The sequence below is a fragment of the Nelumbo lutea genome, chromosome 3, assembly GCF_056320005.1.
Source record: "Nelumbo lutea isolate HS-2025 chromosome 3, American lotus-T2T, whole genome shotgun sequence".
Lineage (NCBI taxonomy): Eukaryota > Viridiplantae > Streptophyta > Magnoliopsida > Proteales > Nelumbonaceae > Nelumbo > Nelumbo lutea.
This window is the reverse complement of record NC_142686.1, coordinates 69,196,821-69,218,646: the sequence shown is the minus strand read 5'-3', so window position 1 is coordinate 69,218,646 and position 21,826 is coordinate 69,196,821. Positions and strand designations below refer to the sequence as shown.

Here is a 21,826-nt window from a genome sequence, read left to right as displayed (position 1 = left end):
GTGGGGAATGATATTTTTATACTATTTGATAACTAGTGCATTTGCTAGGGTTATATTTATAGCTATCAAGTTTTTGGTGTCGTTGCTGGGGATTTAATCCTAAAATAATATTAGAACTTGTTAAACTTGGTTAATTTGGATTTTGCTCTTTATTTAAAGAGATGCTTGGGAAGTATCCTCACCATGGAATACTAGTTTGGCATCAAATTCAAACTTTTTATAATGGTATTACTCCATCTAATTGCTGCATTATCGATATAGCTACAGGAGGCACAATCATGAGTAAAACTCCAAAAGAAGCCTATGATATGGTATCAAACAACTACCAATAGAGTAATGACCGAACCAATCAAAAAGGAATACACCAAATCGATCCCCTTGCAGCCCTATCTGCTCAACTTGCTAATCTAAATAAGAAATTGGATACTTTTAATATTGCAGCAATTAAATCATCTAGCATCCCATGTGATTTCTGTGGTCAAATAGGACATAGTAATTCTGATTGACCATTAGGTAGTCCTTTTACTTCACATGAGAATGCTAATTTTATCTCTCATGCTGGTACGTCGAATTTCAATCCCTACTCAAACACATACAACCCAGGGTGGAGGAATCATCCAAACTTTTCATGGAGCAATAATCAGCAAAAGGCACTCATGGGATTCCAACAACAGCCACCCCCACAAGAAAAAAAGAGTAATTTGGAAGAGATGATTTCTAAGTTTATCAATGCTATTGAAGCAAAATTCCAAGAACAGGAAGCATCGATCAAGAACTTAGAAGTTCAAATGGAGCAGATTGTAAATCTGTTGTCAGAAAGAAAAGAGGGACGGCTCCCCAACAACACGGAGAAGAATCCCAAAGAGCAAGTAAACACCATTGCCTTAAGAAGTGGGAAGACAATTGGTGAGACCCAGAATGATGACAAGGAAGTTGAGGCATCCGATTCTCAAATGGAGATTGAAGGGAGTACACCTAAACTGAGTTTAGATGCTATTAAAGTTCCTCTCCCTTACCCTGAAAGAGTTTTGAAAGATAATTTGGATGAAGAAGTTAAGGAGGTTTTGAACAATTTGGAGGCCGGTCAAGAAGGGTCCAAGTCCAGACATGGTAATGCTCATTATATGATGTTCCTGATTTCTAATAAGATATTGTTACCCTCTTCTTTGCAGGTCCCTATTCCATATTTAAACCCGCCTATGATGGATGAGAGGGGAAAAAACCGAAAGTTGCTACCACGAGAGTTGGAGGATCCGGTTTATGATAAGGAAGTTTGTTTTTCTTTTTCTTTTTTGTTTTTACATTTCTAGTTTAGTTTTTTCTGCCCTTTCTTTGCATTTAACCTCACATTGGGGACAATGTAAGTTTTAAGTGTGGGGGAGGGGATTTAGGATTTAGGTTAGAATTTAGGTTGTGTTTTAAAATTTGATTTAGGTCGTGTTTTTCTGCATAAAAAAAAAAACTCAACTCTTTTGAAATCAATTGAAATAATATTCTAGGAAAATTCTTGTGAACTGAGTAAAGAAATATGATCAGAAAGTACACCATTCATCTGAAGCCATTCCTTTTAAGCTAGTCCTAAATTTAGGTTTGGTAAATATTTTACCAAGCAATTCAATTGGTAGGACGGAGCATAAAATGCACCTACCAACCAAGCAATTCAATAGTAGAATGGAGCATAAAATGCACCTACTAGCCAGCAATTCAAACAGTAGGATGGAGCATAAGATGCACTTACTGACCAAGTAATGCTAAAAGTGAGATGGAGCATAAAATGCACTCACTTCCACCAAGGAGAAATGTTTTCCCTGATTTACTATCTGGTTTGCAGTAGAAAAAATTGGATTGACTGATGAATGATTCATGTGTGACTTGGTTGTGTTGATTCAACGGTTTGAAATAGTTAACCTAGAATATTTGTGAAGAAGGATAAATGAGAATTGCGTTTAAAACTCAGTAGGCTAGCTAGTTTGTTTTTGTATTAATTTTTATTGAATTTTGTCTTGCCCGAGGACGGGCAAAAGTTTAAGTGTGGGGGATTTGATGAGAGTAGAATTTATCACATTTTTATCCCCAAATATTCTGTCTTGCATACTTAATTAGTACTTAATTTGACTCATATTTCTTGTATTTCAGTTCAGGGCATGAAAGAAGGCATCAGAAGCAAAGAAAGGCAAATCGAATGATTTTTTGTAGTTTTGGCACCGTTCAGTAATTTGGGCCTAACTCGCGTATCATAACTCCGATTGGGATGATTCAAGGCCCAATGGATGGATAAGAGAAAAATCCACAATTTTCATGTTTTGGGCTTTTGCAGATTCATCCTGCATTGAAGTCAAATCCGGGCCCAAAGTTGGGAAAATTCGTAGGAAGGCCCAGTCCGCAGCTTAAGCCCTACTTGTAGAAGAGCTTGGCAACAACCCAATTCGCAAAGGAGGTCTAATACGAATCGAAGAACAAGAAATTGAGAAGAGTCCTATCAGATCTAAATTTATGATGTATTCCCATAAAGACAAAAAGATTGAGTTCATTAGATAAAGAGATAAGAGTAGGATTAGACTATGACTTTCTATTTTTGAGAGATTAACTTCAAGAAAGAGTAGGAGACCACCCCCTCCCCTTAAGCTATATAAAGGGGTAGGGGGCGGACTAGAGAGGCATCAAGAAGCAGAGGAGCAATCAGTCAAGAAAGCAAGAAGAAGGTGGCGGCAAGGAGAAGAGGAGACCTCAGCTCTAAGGGCGACACCATGAGTTCTTTCTTTCCTCTTGTTTATTTTATTTCTGCTAGTATGAACTAATTTATCTGTAGTTAGAGTTATGGAAAGCCTAATCATATCAATGAATATATTTTTATTCTGATTTATTCAAGATCGTGATTTCCATATAGTCTATGAATTATCTTGTTTAATGCTATTAGGAATGACCATCTCTTAATTGATTTGGCGTATGTGAATGAATCGAGAGAGGAATTCATATAGCTGACCACATAATTCATGGTATGAATTGAATAGTATATAGGGGTATATACACATGATTCATCTGAATATAATAATTTTTCCTTGGACTTAATGTCCTTCTATCTTGAGAACTCTAGTCGAGAGATCAAGGGGTTACCTAATAGAAGTAGTTTTAGTATATCTCGAGAGAGAATATTAAATAAAATTAGAAAGACTTCAGCTTATGGGAATGACAAATTATCTTGGATAATCTCATCCATTAATATTCATTGGAATGATTAGGTGGACTGAAAGCCCTAACGAATTTAACCAATCATTACATACTTCAGCATTGTTACTTTTGCTCTTGTTTTCATTTTTTATGCTTTTCATTAGTTTTTATCTTCAAATCTGAAATTCAATTGTCCAAATAATTAAGGAAGGCTATATTTCTAATACTTATTTTGTTAAATCCTCATAGGAACGATATTTTTATACTATTTGATAACTAGTGCACTTGCTAGAGTTATATTTATAGCTATCATAAATTGAAATGGATACAGATATAGACAAAGTTTGTGAATTTTAGGCAATTTAATAGAGTAATAGAGAGGACATAGAATAGTGGCATGGGTTTTTGAAGGGGAAAGATAATGGCATAATTATGAGGAGAGATAATTAAAAGAATCAATGGATAGAGGAGAGAGAGAGAGTTAATGAGGAGAGTTAAATGTCTTAAAGCTGATTGGGCACTTAAGTTTTTTTGTTCAATTCCAAAATTAGAAAAATAAGAAAAAAATCAAAGAAACGATAAGTGTCTGAGAAGAAAATAGAAGGCAAGAAAGTGCCAGCTTGGCATATTTAGTTTTAATATATGGGCATAGACTTAACATTAAAAAAGGACTAGACTTTCCCCAAGCTACTTAGTTTATCCCTATTCTTAGTTAATGGGGAAAAGACATGGATATTCATGTTTGATATCTAATTGAACCTAATTAATTTTAACATTTGAGAATAAGGTTATAAATTATTAATTAAGAACTCCTCCTAAAATATATTAATGTTTCTCATGATAATATGTGGAAACCTTTGGAATATCATAGCCCTTCTTCATTAATTTTTAGTTAATAAATCATAATTCCGACTAGTTTATCCATGTAGCAAAGTTTTCCAAGACCAACAATCAAAGAATAAACTATAAAGTTCACGTTGTCTACAATTCTACTTGAAATACTCAATACATAGTCGAAGAAATTTTAACTCTATAAGATTTGTACCCATAAGGTCAAGATGGGAACATTGGTTGCCCATGTGTCAAGGGCTAGTAATCGAGACCCTGGGTGGCACTTGACTGGGTCAAATAATCATACAAAAGAAAGAAACAACATACAAAAGGCAATAAAGAAGACACACAAATTAGTAAAAATAAGCATTTTGTATGACATTGTTGAGTTAAATACAAGCACACAACTTATGGGTTAGTGGGCCCCTATGCTTAATTTTCACACTTTAGTTCCCTTTTGACTATTCACCTCTCCATAAAGAAGATGTTAAGCTTTTGCGAATTTAACAAAAGGGTACATGAAAATATTAAAAAGTCATACTAATTGTAAGGCTATAGTGGTGGTGGTCTATATCCTAAAAATTTGAGGAGTTGGTTGGCTAAACTAGCAAAGAGAAAAAGGAAAGAAAGAGAGAAAGGAAGAATTGGTCAAACACTTTACATTGTTTAGAAAACCAACCCAAATTGGCTAGTTGAATTGATTAAACTATGACCCGAGCCTTTAGTTGATTTGGTCATACATTGGAAACCATATTTCATAAAAAATGGTCAAAACTAGCTAACCAACTAGTTTAATTAGAAAACTGGTGAACCAGTCTTAGTATTATGAATAGGGGTGTCAATGGTATTCGAGAATTCGATTTTGAATTTGAGATTCAACATAATTAATTGAATTTGGATAATTCGAATATCTAACTGGTTGAATTTGGATATGACCTAATTCAATTTGATAAATATCTGAATTTGACTGATTATTTAATTCTTATATAATATATAAAATGTTTAAAATTTTTCTATAATTTATATATAATAATTAATTTATATTTATATAAATAAAATATTTATTTTATATATTTATTAATTACCTAAAATAATTAATTAGTTGAATTCAAATTCGAATAGAATATTCGAATATTTAATCGGATTCGAATTCGAATAGTAATTTTCAATATCCATCGGATATCGAGTCTAATTTTTTAATCGGATTCGAATTCGGATATTGCCTAATCCGATTCGAAATCGATCTGTTTAGACCCCTAATTATGAAACCTTGTGCTACACTTGAATGGGTTGAGAAGGGAACATTGGTTACCCATTTGTTAAGGGCTAGCTACTAGATCAACTTGAAACTTGTCGAAACACAAAATCCCTACCTTTGACACAATCTTCGATAAACGACAACATTGATATCAACATCAAACCTCCAATTACATGATTCTTGGACTTAGGAAACTAAAACTTAGTTTTGTATTGAACTTCATGACTAGACCTTAAAGATCCATCTTTATCACACCAACCTCCTCTTTAACTATTTTAATCTATGCGATATTCAAACCTTAACTCTACGAATCCAAATTTGACACATTCATTGCTTCAAGGATGCTAAGATACAACCAACCCCTAAATCCTGCCTTGAATCTATAACAATAAACCTAAAAAATACCAAGATTCCATTTGGACATCCCTTAATGAATAAGGCTAGGCAACCAAGATCAACTACTTTTTCAGATCGGAACGATCGACTTGACTCCTTATCTCAAACCATGCCCACACACTATGTTTTAACTTAAAATTTCCTTGATTAACCATCCGATTGACAAAGATTCCCATTTGATGTTTATGATTAAATCATACAAAAAGTCATATTCTAAGTCCATAATCCTTTAAATAAAGCATCTATTAGATTCAGCTTTAAATACCTCCAATTCTACCCAAAATAAACAGGATTCCATTTTAGACCTTTTTATTGGTTGGTGAGCCATAAGCTAAAATCTTAATATGAACTAAATCCTTCTATCCACATCTCTGATCACAAATCTATCTTTTCTATCAGATTCGGAACGTTAAAAATGCCTACCCTCCAAATTGCATTCCAAAGTTCCTTTGTTTGACCCAACATCGAGTAAAGATTATGTTCTAACAAATATTGTTAATAAGAGCTTACCTTCCATGGATATTCATGATCCCATCCTTATTTGACCAATTAGACCTCATAACTGTATTTAGAGACCTAAAAAACTGGTATGCCAAATTTTACGACCTAATTCACTCGTTTGATTATTAAACAAGAAATATTCTATTTTGATACGTCAAATTAAATTGTCTTATCAACTCCTAACTTAAGACCTAAAAAGGGTGGTGGATAAGGTCCGCTCCATACTTTACCTGTTTGGACCAATAAAATATGGCCTAATAGACTTAAGATACCCAACAACCTAAAGATACCCTCACTTAAAGTCATGAAAAGACAAAATGACATTTATGTTCAAGTCAAATTTACATTTTATGCTACTGACAACCCTTAATATGAAACTGCAATGACACAACCCCCAAATCAAAAAGAATCATTTCACTAAGAAGGAAAACTTGAGTGAACACCTTTTTCGTGGAAAAACTTTAGCCTTTTCCATGAAAAATCTCTTTTGAAGCCCAAGGTCTCTGATTGGGTAAATTTTAGACATTTTCCCCATCTTTTCTTTATAAATAGAGATCTAACTCAAGCCCTAAGGGTGATTTTTATGAGGAAGAAATAGAGGAGAGACCTCAAAAATATTCCTAACACTTGTAAAGGTCTTATTCATGTGAAAACCCCCAGGTATTTGAACTTAAAACTCTAAATCTGCCCATTGTGTTTCAAGTCTAAGATTTGTAAGAAATGTAAGCATTTAATAGTTTCAAACCCCTCTTGAGCTCCTTTAAGTACTCTTTTCGTCTGATTTTGTTGCTAGAATTTCATCAATAAGGTTACATACGAGAGGTGAGCCTTTCACTTACTGGTTAAACTTATAGTTCTTAGGTTCATTTTGTTTTTATGTTGTTTGAAGTTTTGAAATCTTGGAGGACTTGTATTTCAACTTCTTTTGAGATGAGATAAAGTGGTAGAGAGGTGAGGATCTTAGGTAAAATATTATCTAAGGCTTGATAACATCACGTCAAATTAATTTTAGAAGAAGTTGGAAGCGTTCTTTTCAAATTTTGGGATTTAAAGCAATCACTTTATTGGATTTAATTAGAAATTGAGCCTAAACATTCCCATACTGGGCTATTAGAGTAGCTTGGAGAGAGGGGTGTGTAACACCTTTTATCTCTTAATCCTTTTGAATTTAGAATCTCTTTGGTTGAGTGCTTTTCTGGTGGAGGATGGAGTCACTATCAAGGAAATAAAATTGATCTTCAAAGATGAAAACGAGAGCCCATTTCCTTTGAAAAATGGGTGGTGACTCCTTCTTTGAGCTAGTCATTTGCTTATCAAAGGTCACACTAGTAATCAAGGCCCTGTGTGACACTTGAATGAGTTGAGCAATTATACAAAAGAGAGAAACAACACATGGAAGGCAACAAAGAAGACACACAAATTAGTAAAAATAAGCACTTTGTATTATATTGATGTGTTAAGTATAGGCATACAATTTATGTGTTAGGGGTCCCTCATGCTTAACTTTTACACCTTAGTTCCCTTCTAACTATTCACCTCCCCTTTAAAAGGATGTTAAGATTTTAGGGATCTGACAGAAAGAAACATCAAGATGTTAAAAAATCATACTAATTGTGAGGCTATAGTGGTGGTGGTCTATATCCTAAAAATTTGAGGATTTTGCTGATTGAATAGCAAAGAGGAAATGGGAAGAAAGAGAAAGGAAGAATTGGCTAAGCCCCTAGCATTGTTTAGAAAACCAACCTAAATTGGTCAATTGAACTGATTGAACCATGACCTGACCCTTTAGTCAATTTGGTCATACATTGGGAACCGTATTTCATAAAAAATAGTCAAAACTAGCTAACCAATCAGTTTAATAAAATAACTAGTGAACTAGTCCTAGTTTTATGAAACCGCTCGAGTCATAACATGAATAGAAACTTATATTTTCCAAGGAAGAAGAAGGGAAGAAGAGAGAAAAAAATGAGAGACAAACAACATGCTGGCTGTGCCAGCTATTCTATTTATATATTAGGGCAGCCGTACATAACATAAAAGAAAGCAAAAGACCAAATTGCCCCTACAACACATAACTGACTTCTTACATCTCTCCCCTCAAGTTTGGGCATGGATGTCAATCATACCCAACTTGTCACAAAGAACATAATGTTTCTAGGAATTTAATCCTTTGGTGAAAACATTTACAAATTGTTTTTAGTGCTGACATAAGGATTGCATACTTATCATTTCTCTAGTTTCTCCCTCATAAAGTGATATCCACCTCAATATGCTTAGTTTTGTCATGGAGCATTGAATTGGATGCAACATTGATGGAAGCCTTATTGTCACAAAAGAGTTAGGACTATCAAGAGGAAAACCCAATTCTCCTAGTATATTTTTAATCCAGAGGAGTTTAGCAACACTTTGAGCCATGGCCATATACTTTGCTTCTGCATTAGATCTAGTCACCATACTATATTTCTTATTTAATTAAGTAACACGATTTACATGTATAAAGGTACAATAAACTCTAGTGGATTTCCTGTCATCCACTAAGCTAGCTCAATTAACATTAGAATAAACTTTAACTTTCATATTCCCATGCTTCTTAAAGAAGAGACCAGTCCCAAGGATTTTTTTTAGGTACTTGAGATGAAAGAGTAAACATAGGTATTTTTGGTTGAAATTTAGTAGGGTGGTTGGACATTTTGGATTGATTGGTAGGGTCAGATTGGCCCCACTGAGCCTAAATAAGGCAGATCTAGAGGGGGTTTGATTTAGTGAATCTAGAGCCTTAAAATGGAATCTATATGTGATAAGGGGAAAACATGGATATTTTGGGTTAAAATTTTATAGGTAGCTATTTTAGAGTATTTGGTATTTGGTGGTAATATCTGATTGGTTTAGGGAGAGTCAAGATTATAGGAATTTGGGTCAATGAGAGGATTTAAAATGGAATCTTGGTTTGATGGAATTGTGAATTGGGAAATCTTGGGTTGAAACTTTATGGGAAGGTATTTTGGTGTGTCTAGGGATCAATCATATGGTTTAATTGGCTCAAATTTGTTTGGGTTAAAATTTTTGGGCTAACGAAAGGGGTCAAAATGGAACATTTGCTTCATGAGAGGGTAAACAGAGGAATTTTGAGTTGAGGTTTGCTAGCTAGGTATTTTCAAAAGTCTTGAGTCTAATGGTGTTGTCTAATCTGAGGGTCAAAGTGCAGATGGGGGTTGATCGGGGCTATCAGATTGGTATCAGGTAAATTTATCGGTGGATTTGTGGGCTTTTTGGGCTAAAAGTTGGGTTTTTTTTGGGTATTTGGGTGTTTTGAAGAGATTGGAAGGGTCTGATCGGGTGTTTAGAGTGAATTGGGGGATTCAAGTGGTGGAGCTAGAAAAAATTAGGTGCTGATACATGTTTTTGTCATTTGTGGATGTGGTTTACGGGCCAGTTTCCACTAAATCTTTACTTTGTTTTATCTCTTTTACCTCGTTTCTATGGGTTGATCATTTATCTCAGTTTTATTTAGTCATTGGATTTGGTTTATATTGCTTCAGCCATTGATTCATGGTGATACTAAGGTAGGTTCTCTTACATTAGCCCTTACTCAAAAGTGCGCTTGCTCACTTTTCAACAAAAGATGAATTTGTTATTTGTTTGACATTATCATGTATTGGCCCCAAAATTTTGAGGAATAAAAATTTTAGGATTTAGCTTTATGAGAAATTTTCTTTTAAGAAAAATTTGTAAAAAAAAATTCTAAGGAATATTTTGAAAGAAATTAGCCCCCCCAAACCTTTTAAGACTTTTTTTTAGAGAAATTTGCCCTCAAAATTCTGTGGAATTTTTTGAAAGAAATTAACCCCCAAAATTTTGAAGAATTTTTTAAAAATATTAGTCCCCAAATATCCGAGGACTGTTGGCAATGTCCTTTGTTGTGTTTATATGTGTTGGTTAATATAGATTGTAATGCTGCTTATTGTAGTTGTATCTTGTGTTGTGGATGTATTGATATTGCGGTCAAGGATGTGATGTAGTTGTCATAGTCATGATGATGTCGTTGTTAGGCATTAATTATTGTGATTTTTCAAATTTCAAAATGTTTGTTTTGTGTGTGGCGTCTTCTCAATTTCTCCTATTGTTATGTCTTGATGAGCTTTTATACTGTGTAGTAATGGTATTTGGGTTATTTGAATTGTCACATCGGTCGTAGTGGTTAGGCTATTGTTTTATCTATTGACATGTGTACTATGATGATGAAACTTTTGTCTACAAATTTAGAGTTTGGTAATTTCCCTCTTCTAGTTTCGCTCTCGGTTTAGGTTTTCCTGGTGTTTGTGTCTTTGAATCCTCTGCTTGCTTGTTTGCATCAATGCCTTCCCACAACATCATTGCTGTTGTTTTTGGTCATGATTCTTTCCCTTAGTCAGTATCAACTCTTGACTCTGATACTGTTTCATCTTGTTTCTTTGGTTTTGTCACTTGTATGGATTCTAATGTTGTAAATCCTGTTCATGAGGACATTTTTTCATTTGGGAAGTCTTAGGCTAGGTTGCCATTTGATTTTATACCTATTGAAGACGTCCCTAGTTTGGTTAGGTTTTGTGGCGGTTCTTGTGTCTCAGAGCTTAATCTTAAAACTTTTGAATGTCAATCTGGTTAGATTAGAGAATGGTGTTCATTTATTTTAAATCATCCTTTGTATGTCGTATGTCTGGATGGTGTTGGTTTATGGAGACATGAGGACCTTGTTTATGATTATTCTAGTAATTGTTCTTTGGACTTTGTTAGTGTTATAGTTTCACAGTGGTGTCCATCGACTCATACTTTTGTTATTGGGAGATTTCACTATAACTTGGAGGATGTTGTCGCTCTTTTGGAGTTTCCTTGTTCTAGTACTTGTAATTAAGGCTGTACATGGGTCGGGTTGGGTCGGTTTACTGGGGTTTTCCCAACTGACCCGACCTGGTTGGGTTACCTGAGGTGGAAACCGAAATCGACCCACTGATAGGCAAAACCGACATGGTTGGTTTGAGTCGGGTTGGGTCGGTTTCGGTTTTTCTCCTGTAGTCAAACCTTATTTCTGAAACTTTCTCACCTTTGGTCTAGTGTCAACCTTACTAACCCCTATTCCACTCAAAAATCTTTTGTATTCAACAAGACAAAAGACAAAACTATTTTATAGAAAACAAAAATTATCAATATTCAATAAGACAAAAGTTAGAAGACAAAAGACAAAAGTTATCAATATTCAATAAGACAATAAAATAGAAAGTCAAACTGTTTTATAGAAAGAAGGCTGAAACATTTATATTTAAAGAAACTTTCTAAATTCTAATATAGGTAAAAAAGGACACCTAATTCTAATTGTAATTGTCTAATGGGTTGCCTATTTGGTGTAAAAGATTATAGAAGCTATGATAGATATAATTTATTTAAGTAGGAACTAGAAGATATGGCTGTTCTAGTTCTAGTAGAAGACTAGTTAAGTAGGAAACTAGGAACTACCAAACTAGTAGAAGACTAGTTAAGTAGGAAGACTAGTTTGCCCAACCTGAAACCGATCGGTGCTGATGAAAACCAGGCCGACTCGGGTTGAGTCAGTCCAGGTTGATCAGTTTGGTCGAGTTGGGCCTTCTTATGAACATCCCTACTTGTAATGTGTCTCTTCTTACAGATAATGGTTTTCCTACTAGTCATTGTCAAGACATTTATGATGTCTTAAAACCTATTGATGCCTATTATGCACGCGGTTGATTAATCATTGGTTCGAGTACTGGTTGCACACACAACAAAGCAGAATGAAGACAAAATGGAACATTCTATTTTAGTTTCTTTTATTGCTATTCTTTTGTTGAAATTTATCTTTCCTGGCTCTCTTGAAGAATATGTTTAAAATGAGGAGGTTTATGCTTTGGCCGCTATGTTTCTAGGTCATTTTTATTATGATCTCAAAAATATTTGTCGTAGTAAACCTAATCCTATTGTAAGTTATGTAAATTGTATTTTTCTTTTTATATTTGTTTGTGAAAGGTTTCTTGGGTTGGGTGTTAAGGTTGGAGAAGTAGGATATACTGTTGTAAATGTTCACCACAAAGGTGGCTTTGTGGAAAAACGATTTGATTCATGTCACAGGAAGAGGTGGGTTAACCATTCGTTAAGTGTGAATAGTGGTCTTTTTGTTTGTTTGTTAGAAAATTGGGACAACTTCGTTGGTTGTCCTTATTTTCCTTCTAGTGGTTGCCTATATTTTGATTCATGAATGATCACTCAAAAGGAGGAAGTGTAGAGGATGAAGAAGCATACTATGTGCTTTGAGATGTTGTGTTGTTGTCCTTACTGCCTTTTGTTAGTTCAACCAGTATTGATTCTTATCTATACCATCCTGATAAGGTGATGTACCGATTTACTTTGATGAGGCTACTTTGTGAAAGCATGATATTTTCTTGAGCCCTATTGTTACTATTTGCGATCATGTTAAGTGTTTTCCTAGGCTTGATGGTTTCCCTATGGTTTTTTCTTCTCGTGCTCTACGTGTTTCTAGTGATTATTGTGACTTTTGGATGAAGCAAATTTTTTTATGGAAGGAGTTTTGTTGTTTGTGGGTTGTTGCTTGGTTCCAAGGTTGAAAAATTTTCTAACCCATGAACCATTTTTTTGGTAATTTGAAATCTGAAATTTTAGGGTCGATCTTGCATTGAACCAGACTAGATTTATAACCTAAAATTATTTTTGATTATACCTGATATAGAGTCCACAAAAGCATCTCCCAGAGTGGTAGTTCAACCCAAAGTTAGACCCAAACTGGCCTCTATCTAAAAATGGTGCAATTGCAAAGTGAAGCCAATTCAACAATGCCCGTTTCTGCAAAACAAATCTCCAAACTGTCTTGGATATGTTTTAGCAATGTAAGCCTAAGTGTGTCTTAGGTTTTTCCCAAAAACACAGTAGAGGATTGACAAATTTCAACCTCCACCACAATTCGTTCATGTTAGACAATGTATGCCCTTGCTCTAATCAAATTGATATACGCAAGCATTTATTTATAAATGAATAAAGTGCATTGTTGTTTCATGTTAATATTGATATGTTTTCATCTATTACCCCTTAAACTAAACACTTAAGAGACTCGTGTTAGTTTAGAATATTCTTAGCCATTGGATAGATTTATGGATTTTATCTTGACAAGGCTAGGATGGAAAATTTCCCCATTTCCCCGATCCTTGTGGGGATCCGTCTCGAATGGAGTGGGTGAAGGGATGAGAGATTCATCGTATGGATGGCCAAACCCTGCAGGTAGGTTAGGCAAAATTTCAAAAATTTCTTTCTCTCCCATGTGGGAATCGCATTACCTATTTTATAAAATTGCATTTTCAATGATCAATCTTGAACCCTAACCAGACCAGATCAGAAACCAAAAGGTAGGAGAGGAATATACCTAATACAGAATAGTAGTAACTCACAATAAAGGTGTTCACACCCTAGGAGATCACCAAAGACTATTCCCACTGAAGATGACACAACGTAGGGTGGAGCAGTATCAGTAGGGTGTTTCTTCAGCAAGAATCTGATTCTTCACCAAGAATCTGATGGAGGGCGAGTGAACACGACTTCAGATCAGTTTTTCTTAAAAAAAATGATATCAAGAACTTTTCTTGATCGCTCCTATAGGTGGAGATCAAACTGGAAATGGCGGCAGCAACAAGAGAAGGCAAGAGCAAAAGATGGCGCCAGTCCAACTGCAACAGTCTTCTCTCTTGTATCAGCAATCTGATTGATCAACTGAGGATCACCCATCTCTATTTATAGCCTTAAAGAGAGGTTCTCCTAATCCCATTAGGAGTTTCCTAATCCAAATCTTGTATTTGGATCTGGACTCTCTTTAAGAGATAAGGATAATCTTTTATCTTATCTATAGATAAAGATCAGCCCTCCTAATCTTATTAAGATTTTCCTAATACAAATATTTAATTGGATCTGGACACTCTGAGTGGATAGGGATAACTCCCAATCCTATTTGCTGATCTAAGTCCCAGAACCACCCCTTCTTTAATTAATCATATTAAACCAGTTCGATTTGGGCGTTAGGCCCATTAAGTCCATGTGCTCATTCTGCCATCAAATTGTTGCCCAGTTAGGTATCCTTGTATGGTGTGGGACCCAAACAATGATCTACACATCAACCACATGGGTTCAGCCCAGCCTCTGTTACAAGGCCTAGCCGAATTCACTGTAGAAGACAGTGAACCCCTGAGTCCATCACCATGGGCTCGTAATGGGCCCAACATTTACACTAAATGGCCCATGGTTCAACAACCTTATAAAAACCCAAGAACTATGGACAGATGCAAGATTAGCCCATCAGGTATTACCCTCAATGATCTTACACTTAACCTCTCAGCCCATAAGGATCAAACACTGCCCGACAAGAGAAGACCTCTCCCTCGACTACAAGGTACAGTGCTGCACTCTCTACTCACATGGATCCTAGGAATTAAAACATTTTTGCAAACATTTTGAAACCATAAAATATATATATATATATATATATATATATATATATATATATATATATATATATATATATATGTATGTATATATCTCTACATAAATATATTTTATAAAACAAATTTCAACTGTTGAAATCAACTACCGGCAGTTTTGATTTCCATCAGAAAGAGTGCATCCCTGATCATTCACTTTGTCCGACAAAGAGGCTGATCCTATCACTATGATCACCCACTCATATGAATTCTTGGACTGTCCCAACATACCCAGGTTTTGACCCCCTATAAGGATCTCACTAATTGGCATATCAAAGACAATCCAATCGGGTACAAGCCGAAATGCCAGACTTTCCACGTGTTTTTCAAACACTTTCTGTGTAAGTGGCTTAGTCAATGTGTCTGCCACATTCTCCGCTAATGCTACCTTTTAGCATCAATCTCTCGTAGATCTAGTGTTGTCACACAACATTGGAATGGATGATGTGCGGAATTCCAAATTCCAGAATGAACACCTTCATTCATAAGGCATCCTCCCTTACGGTAATGTATTAGGCTTCGGTTTTGGAATCCGCCATGAACCCCTGTTAGTTACTTTTCCAACAAACAACACATGATCCTATCGTGAAAACATACCTAAATGTAGACTTTCTATCACCTAGATCTGACTGAAAGTTGGCATCAGTATACTCCTAGATCTGTAGTGAACTACCATCGAATACCAGACAAAACTCTTTCGTCCTTCGAAGGTAATTTAGTATGTTTTTCACAGCAGTCCAATGCTCTTGCCCTGGGTTGGCCTGGAATCTTCTTACCACACTCACTGCCAGAGTGATGTCAGAACGAGTGCACAGCATGACATCCATGATACTCCCTACGGCTGAGGCATAGGGAGCGTCTTTCATGCCCTCAATCTCCTCGGGAGTCTTGGGAGACATGCCCTTGGAGAGAGTGACTCCATGCCTGAAAAGAACATTTTCTTTCTTGGAGTTCTCCATGCTGTATCTCTTCACTATCTTGTCAATGTAAGCAGATTGGGATGATCCTATTATCCTCTTCGATCTATCTCTATAGAGTCGAAGACCAAGTATATAGGATGCTTCTCCAAGATCTTTTTGGAGAATTATTGTGAAAGCCACGCTTTCACCGTAGTTAACAATCCTATATCATCTTCAATGAGTAGAATGTCATCTACATACAGAACCAATAACATAACCTTATCCCCACTGGATTTCCTATAAACACAGGGCTCATCCGGGTTTTGCCTAAAGTCAAACCTTTTGACGGTAGAGTCAAATCGGATGTTCTAACTCCTACAAGTTTGCTTAAGTCCATATATGGATCTATTTAATTTACATACCATGTGTTCCTGACCTGCAGCTATGAAACCTTGCAGATGTAGCATGTAGATATCATCACTAAGATCTTCATTCAGGAATGTAGTTTTGACATCCATTTTCCAAATCTCATAATCATGGTATGCTGCTACACCTAGCAGGATTCTAATGGATTTAAGCATGGTCAGCAGTGAAAAGGTTCCCTCATAATCGATTCCCTCTTTCTGAGCATACCCTTTCGCCACAGGACGAGCCTTATAGGTCTCAACCTTACTATCGGGGCCCTTCTTCCTCTTATAGATCCATTTGCAACCAATTGTTTTTACCCTAGGGACGCAGATCTACTAGAGTCCAGACTCCAATGGTCTCCATTGAGTCCATCTCAACTTTCATGGAATCTACCCACTTCAAGGAATCTATGTCCAACATAACTTTTGTATAAGTCACGGGATCCTCCTCACTGGTCATGGCTTCCACCAAGTAAGTATCCTAATCATATCCGAAACGAATTAGAGGATAGGAAACCCGCGTAGATTTTCTAGGTTGGTCATTACCTGGTGAAGGGATGAGAGATCCATCATATGGATGGCCGGACCCTGTAGGTAGGTTGGGCGAAATTTCAAAAATTTCCTCTCCCCTCATCTAGGAATCACTTTCACTGTTTTAGAAAATCTGCATTTTCAAAGATCAATCTTGAACAAAAGCAGGAGAGGGATATACTTGATACGGAGAAACAATATCTCCAAATGGAGGTATTCACGCCCAAGGTAGGTGAAAGGAATGGTAGGATCCATCATTTGGATGCCGAAACTATTGCGGAATGGGTGGGTGAATTTCAAAATTTTTCTACCTTCCTTCCAATTGGGAATCGCATTCCCTGATTTTAGAATCAAAGTTCAAGGATCCTACTTGAACCAAACCAAACCAGATTTGAACCAAAAGAAAGGGAGGGATTATACCTAATCTAGAGAAGCAGTATCTCCTAAAGTTGGTATTCACGCCCAAAGAAGATCCCAAGATCAACTCCCACTAAAGACGACACAGTGATGATGGAGCCGAACTAGCAGTGTTCGTCCCATGAACCGGGCTCTTCTGAAGAACTCAATGGAAGACTGAGCACCACATGAACAATCAAGAACCTTTCTTGATCTTCTCTAAATGAGAATTTGAACTAGCAGAAAAGGGTGGCGGCAACTGTTGGAGGAGAAAGCTAGAGAAGAAGATGGCGAACTGCTATTTTCTTCTCTAGGGTTATCTGAGATCAACTCCCACTGCTATTTTCTTCCCTAGGGTTTGAATTCAAGTAATTCAAATTTGGGTTTTCCTCCTCTTTCTTAATGATTAAGAAAACCTCTTAACCATATCAGTAGTTGCCCTTATCCAAATTTGTATTTGGATTAGGACTCTTCTTAAATTTATCTGCAGATTAGATCAGCTTTGGGCTTAACCTAATCTCAGAACCACCCCCTTAAATGACTGATCAAATCTACCCAGATCGAAATGGGCTTTTGGCCCAATATGTATTAAGTGCTCAATTGTCTTCTAACCTATTGCCTAGTTGGGCTTCTTTGTATGGCATGGGACCCAAGCACTGATCTACACACCAACCACATGGGTTCGGCCCAGTCTCTGTTACAAGGCCTAGCCGAATTCACTAGAAAGCCCAGTGAGCCCCTTGAGCCCATCAAATGGACCCCATGGGTCCAACACTTACACTATGTGGTCCCTTGGCCAAGCCATCTTATAAAAACCTTGGGAGTGTGGGCAGATGCAGGATTAGCCCATCAGGTATTATCCTAAATGGTCTTACACTCAATCTCTCAGCCCATAATGATCAAGCACTGCCTGACAAGAGAGGACCTCTCCCTCGGCTACAAGGAACAGTGCTGCACTCTCTACTCACATGAATCACAGAAATTAAAACCATTTGCAAACATTTTGAAACCATACATATCTATATATCATATATATAAATTTTGTAAAACAAATTCCAATGATTGAAATCAACTGTTGGCAGTTTGGTTTCCATTAGAGAGAGTGCATCTCCGATCATTACCTTTGTCCGACAAAGGGGCTGATCTGGCTAAGGATCTCACTGATTGGCATATAAAAGATAGTCCGATCCGACACCTAGTGCAATACCATAATCGGGTCTAGGGGTCAGGTGTAACTTTCTAGTTTTGCCCATCAATCTCCAAGGTCCAGGGCAATACTGGAAATTTGGTTCGATTCAAGGATTCAAGTAATCCTACACTACGTGTGCCTTGGGTCTCACCCTGGCAGCTGAGACAAGCCACCCCAACAGTTGGTAGCACACCAGTGTCAGCCTTGGTAGGATAAATCTCCCTAGACTTATCCAATGACTGTGAACATTTAAAACCAACACAAGTCTCAATAAGTATCCAGTTTTAGGGTCTTACATAGAAGTATACCACACAACATGAATCAAACATGTACTTTATTTATTTACATTAAATATCAAAAGTACATCAAAACTGATTAAAGCTAAGGGCATACAAAAACTGTTCAACAACTCCCACTTGCACTTAGGTCCAATCTGGTACAAGCTGGAGTCCCATACTTTCCACATGTTTCTCAAACACCTTCTGTGTGAGTGGATTAGTTAATGGGTCTGCCACATTATCCGCTGATGCTACCTTCTGAATCAGTGGATGGAACCATTCCTAATTCGTGAACAAACTTCTTCGTCCATACGGATTCCTTGGCAGCTCCACTTGTGGAAATGTACTCAACTTCAGTTGTGGAGTCTGCTGTGGACCCCTATTTGCTGCTTTTCCAACAAACAACACATGATCCTATTGTGAAAACATACCCAGATGTAGACTTTCTATCAATTGGATTCGACTGGAAATCTGCATCAGAGTACCCCTGGATCTATAGTGAGCTACCATCGAATACCAAACAAAACTCCTTTGTCCTTCGAACGTACTTCATTATAATTTTCATAGCAGTCCAGTGCTCCTACCTTGGGCTGGCCTGAAATCTAGTTACCATACTCACTACCTGAGCAATGTCAGGACGAGTGCACAACATGGCATACATGATGCTCCCTACGACCGAGGCATAGGGAACGTCCTTCATGCCCTCAATCTCCTTTGAAGTCTTGGGAGACATCTTCTTGGCGAGAGTGATTCCGTGCCTGAAAGGAACATTTCCCTTCTTGGAGTTCTCCATGCTGTATCTCTTGACTATTTTGTCAATGTAAGTTGATTGTGTAATCCTATTATCTGCTTCGATCTATACCTATAGAGTCGAAGACCTAGTATATAGGAGGCTTCTCTAAGATCTTTCATGGACAATTGCTATGAAAGCGATACTTTCACCGTAGTCAACATTCCTACATCATTCCCAATGAGTAGAATGTCATCTACATACAGAACTAGAAATGTAACCTTATCCCCACTAGACTTCCTGTAAACATAGGGTTCATCTGGATTCTGCTCAAAGTCAAACTTTTTGATGGTAGAGTCAAACCGGATGTTCCAACTCCTAGAAAATTGCTTAAGTCCATATCTGGATCTATTTAACTTATATACCATGTGTTCCTATCCTGCAACTATGAAACCTTGCGGTTGTTGCATGTAGATATCTTTAATAGGATCTCCATTCAGGAATGTAGTTTTGACATCCATTTGCCAAATCTTGTAGTCATGGTATGCTGCTACAGCTAGCAGGATTTGAATGGATTTAAGCATGGCCATGGGCAAAAAGGTTTCCTCATAATCAATGCCTACTTTCTGAGTGTACCCTTTCACCACCAAATGAGCTTTGTAGGTCTCAACCATACCAGCGGGGCCCTTCTTCCTCTTATAGATCCATTTGCAATTTAGGGAATCTATGTCCAACCATACCATCGGGGCCCTTCTTCCTCTTACAGCTAGCAGGATTTGGGCGGATCTACTAGAGTCCAAACTCCATTGGTCTCAATTGATTCCATCTCAACTCTCATGGCATCTACACATTTTAGGGAATCTATGTCCAACATTGATTCCGCATAAGTCACGGGATCTTCCTCACTAGTCAAGGCTTCTACCAGGTAACTATCTTGGTCATAGCCAAAACGGACTAGTGGCCTGGATACCAGGGTAGATCTTCTAGGTTGGTCAATACCTGGAACCTATGGGACACCTCCCACTGACTCTGAGCTCTCCTCATCAAGAACTATTTCCTGACGATGTGAGTACAGGATATAATCAATCTCCAAGAACTATGCATTTCGGCTACAGAACACCTTCTGCTCACTTGGGTCATAGAATACGTAACCCATAGAATCCTTGGGGTAACCTACAAATAGGCAATAACTGGTCTTGGATTCCAATTTGTCTGCACTCATTCTTTTAATGTGCATTGGATAACCCCAAATCTTCATGTGTCTGACACTTGGTTTCTTTCCGGTCCAAAGTTTGTATGGAGTATTCAGAACCGATTTGGTCGGAACCCGATTCAGCATGTATATCACAGTCTTTAATGCATAGCCCCAAAAGGATGTGGGTAACTCTGAGTGTACGAGAAGTGACCAGACCATATCCAATAAGGACCTATTCCTCCTCTCTGAAATACCGTTAAGCTGTGGTGTAGTAGGGGGAGCTAACTGTGATACTATCCCATTGACCTTCAAGTAGTCCCTGAATTCGTCAGAGAGATATTCGCCTCCTTGATCTGATTGAAGGGCCTTAGTTTCTCTCCCTAATTGTTTCTCGAATTCTTGTCTGAACTCTTTGAACTTTTCAAAGGATTCAGACTTATGTCTCATTAGGTACACGTAACCATATCGAGAATAGTCATCGGTAAATGTAATGAAATACACGTGCTGGTTACGAGTCCAAAAATTTAGGGGACCACATATATCACTATGTATAAGGTGAAGCGTGCCTGTATATCTTTCATCCTTACCGTTAAATGGCCGTTTTGTCATCTTACCCTGAAGGCAAAGCTCACAAGTGGGAAGATCTTCTATAGTTAAAAAATCCAAAGGACCATCATTTACCAGCCTTGTGATATGGTCAACACCGATATGGCCAAGTCGGTAATGCCACTGGCACGTGGGATTAACTGTATCTTAGATCCTTTTCTTGGGGATGTCAGCCGATATAGTTTCGGCTATGTTAGTTTCTAGAGAAGGATGTAGAACATAGAGACCGTTCTCCAATTCCCCATATGCGATGAATCTGTTGTTTCTTTTAATAGTAATCGTATTACTAAAGAAGACAAAATAACCATCTGCACACAGTTTTGAGACAAAAATCAATTTTTTGTTAAATTCTATACAAAAAGACAATCTTTAAGTACAATTATTCATTTTCTAAAAATCAACTCTACGGTTCCTATAGCCACAGCTGCAACACTTGCAGAAGTCTCCAAGTAAAGTGTTATTTCTCCTTCACTCAGCCTTCTGCTTACCTTGAAGCCCTATAGTGAGTTACACGCATGAGTTCAAGCCCCGGAGTCAATACACCAGGACATAGAAGCTACCAACAAATTGGTTTCTGTGACACAAGATTCAAAATTACATTTCTTAGATTCTAGGTATTGAGGCCAATTTCTCTTCTAGTGGCTAGTCTGCTTGCAAAAGTGACAGGCACCTGATGCCTTATGTTTCCTCTGCTTCTTGGGTTTAGTGGCCTTCTTCTAGGGCTTTCTCTTTGCCCTCCTCTTCATGCCCGATTTGCCTGCTTCAACAAGCATGACAATGGGCTCATCCTTCTTAATCAATTCTTCGGCCCTCTACAACATATTGCTGAGTTCCTACAAGTTGACATTCAACTTGTTCATATTGTAATTCATGATGAATGGATTGGACGGAGGCAAAGAGTTAAGAATAGCATCTA

General features: G+C 37.1%; 1 protein-coding gene across 1 annotated transcript in view; it reads left to right on the top strand.

Annotated features, from left to right (window-relative positions):
* Positions 1-656: 656 nt before the first annotated feature.
* LOC148865443 (uncharacterized) overlaps positions 657-21,826 on the top strand; it is a 34,759-nt gene continuing 13,589 nt past the window's right edge. The window contains exons 1-2 of the mRNA XM_088976387.1: positions 657-1,061; positions 1,173-1,271. Coding sequence (XP_088832513.1) covers positions 657-1,061; positions 1,173-1,271 — 504 coding nt within the window. The remainder of the gene's footprint in view (positions 1,062-1,172; positions 1,272-21,826) is intronic.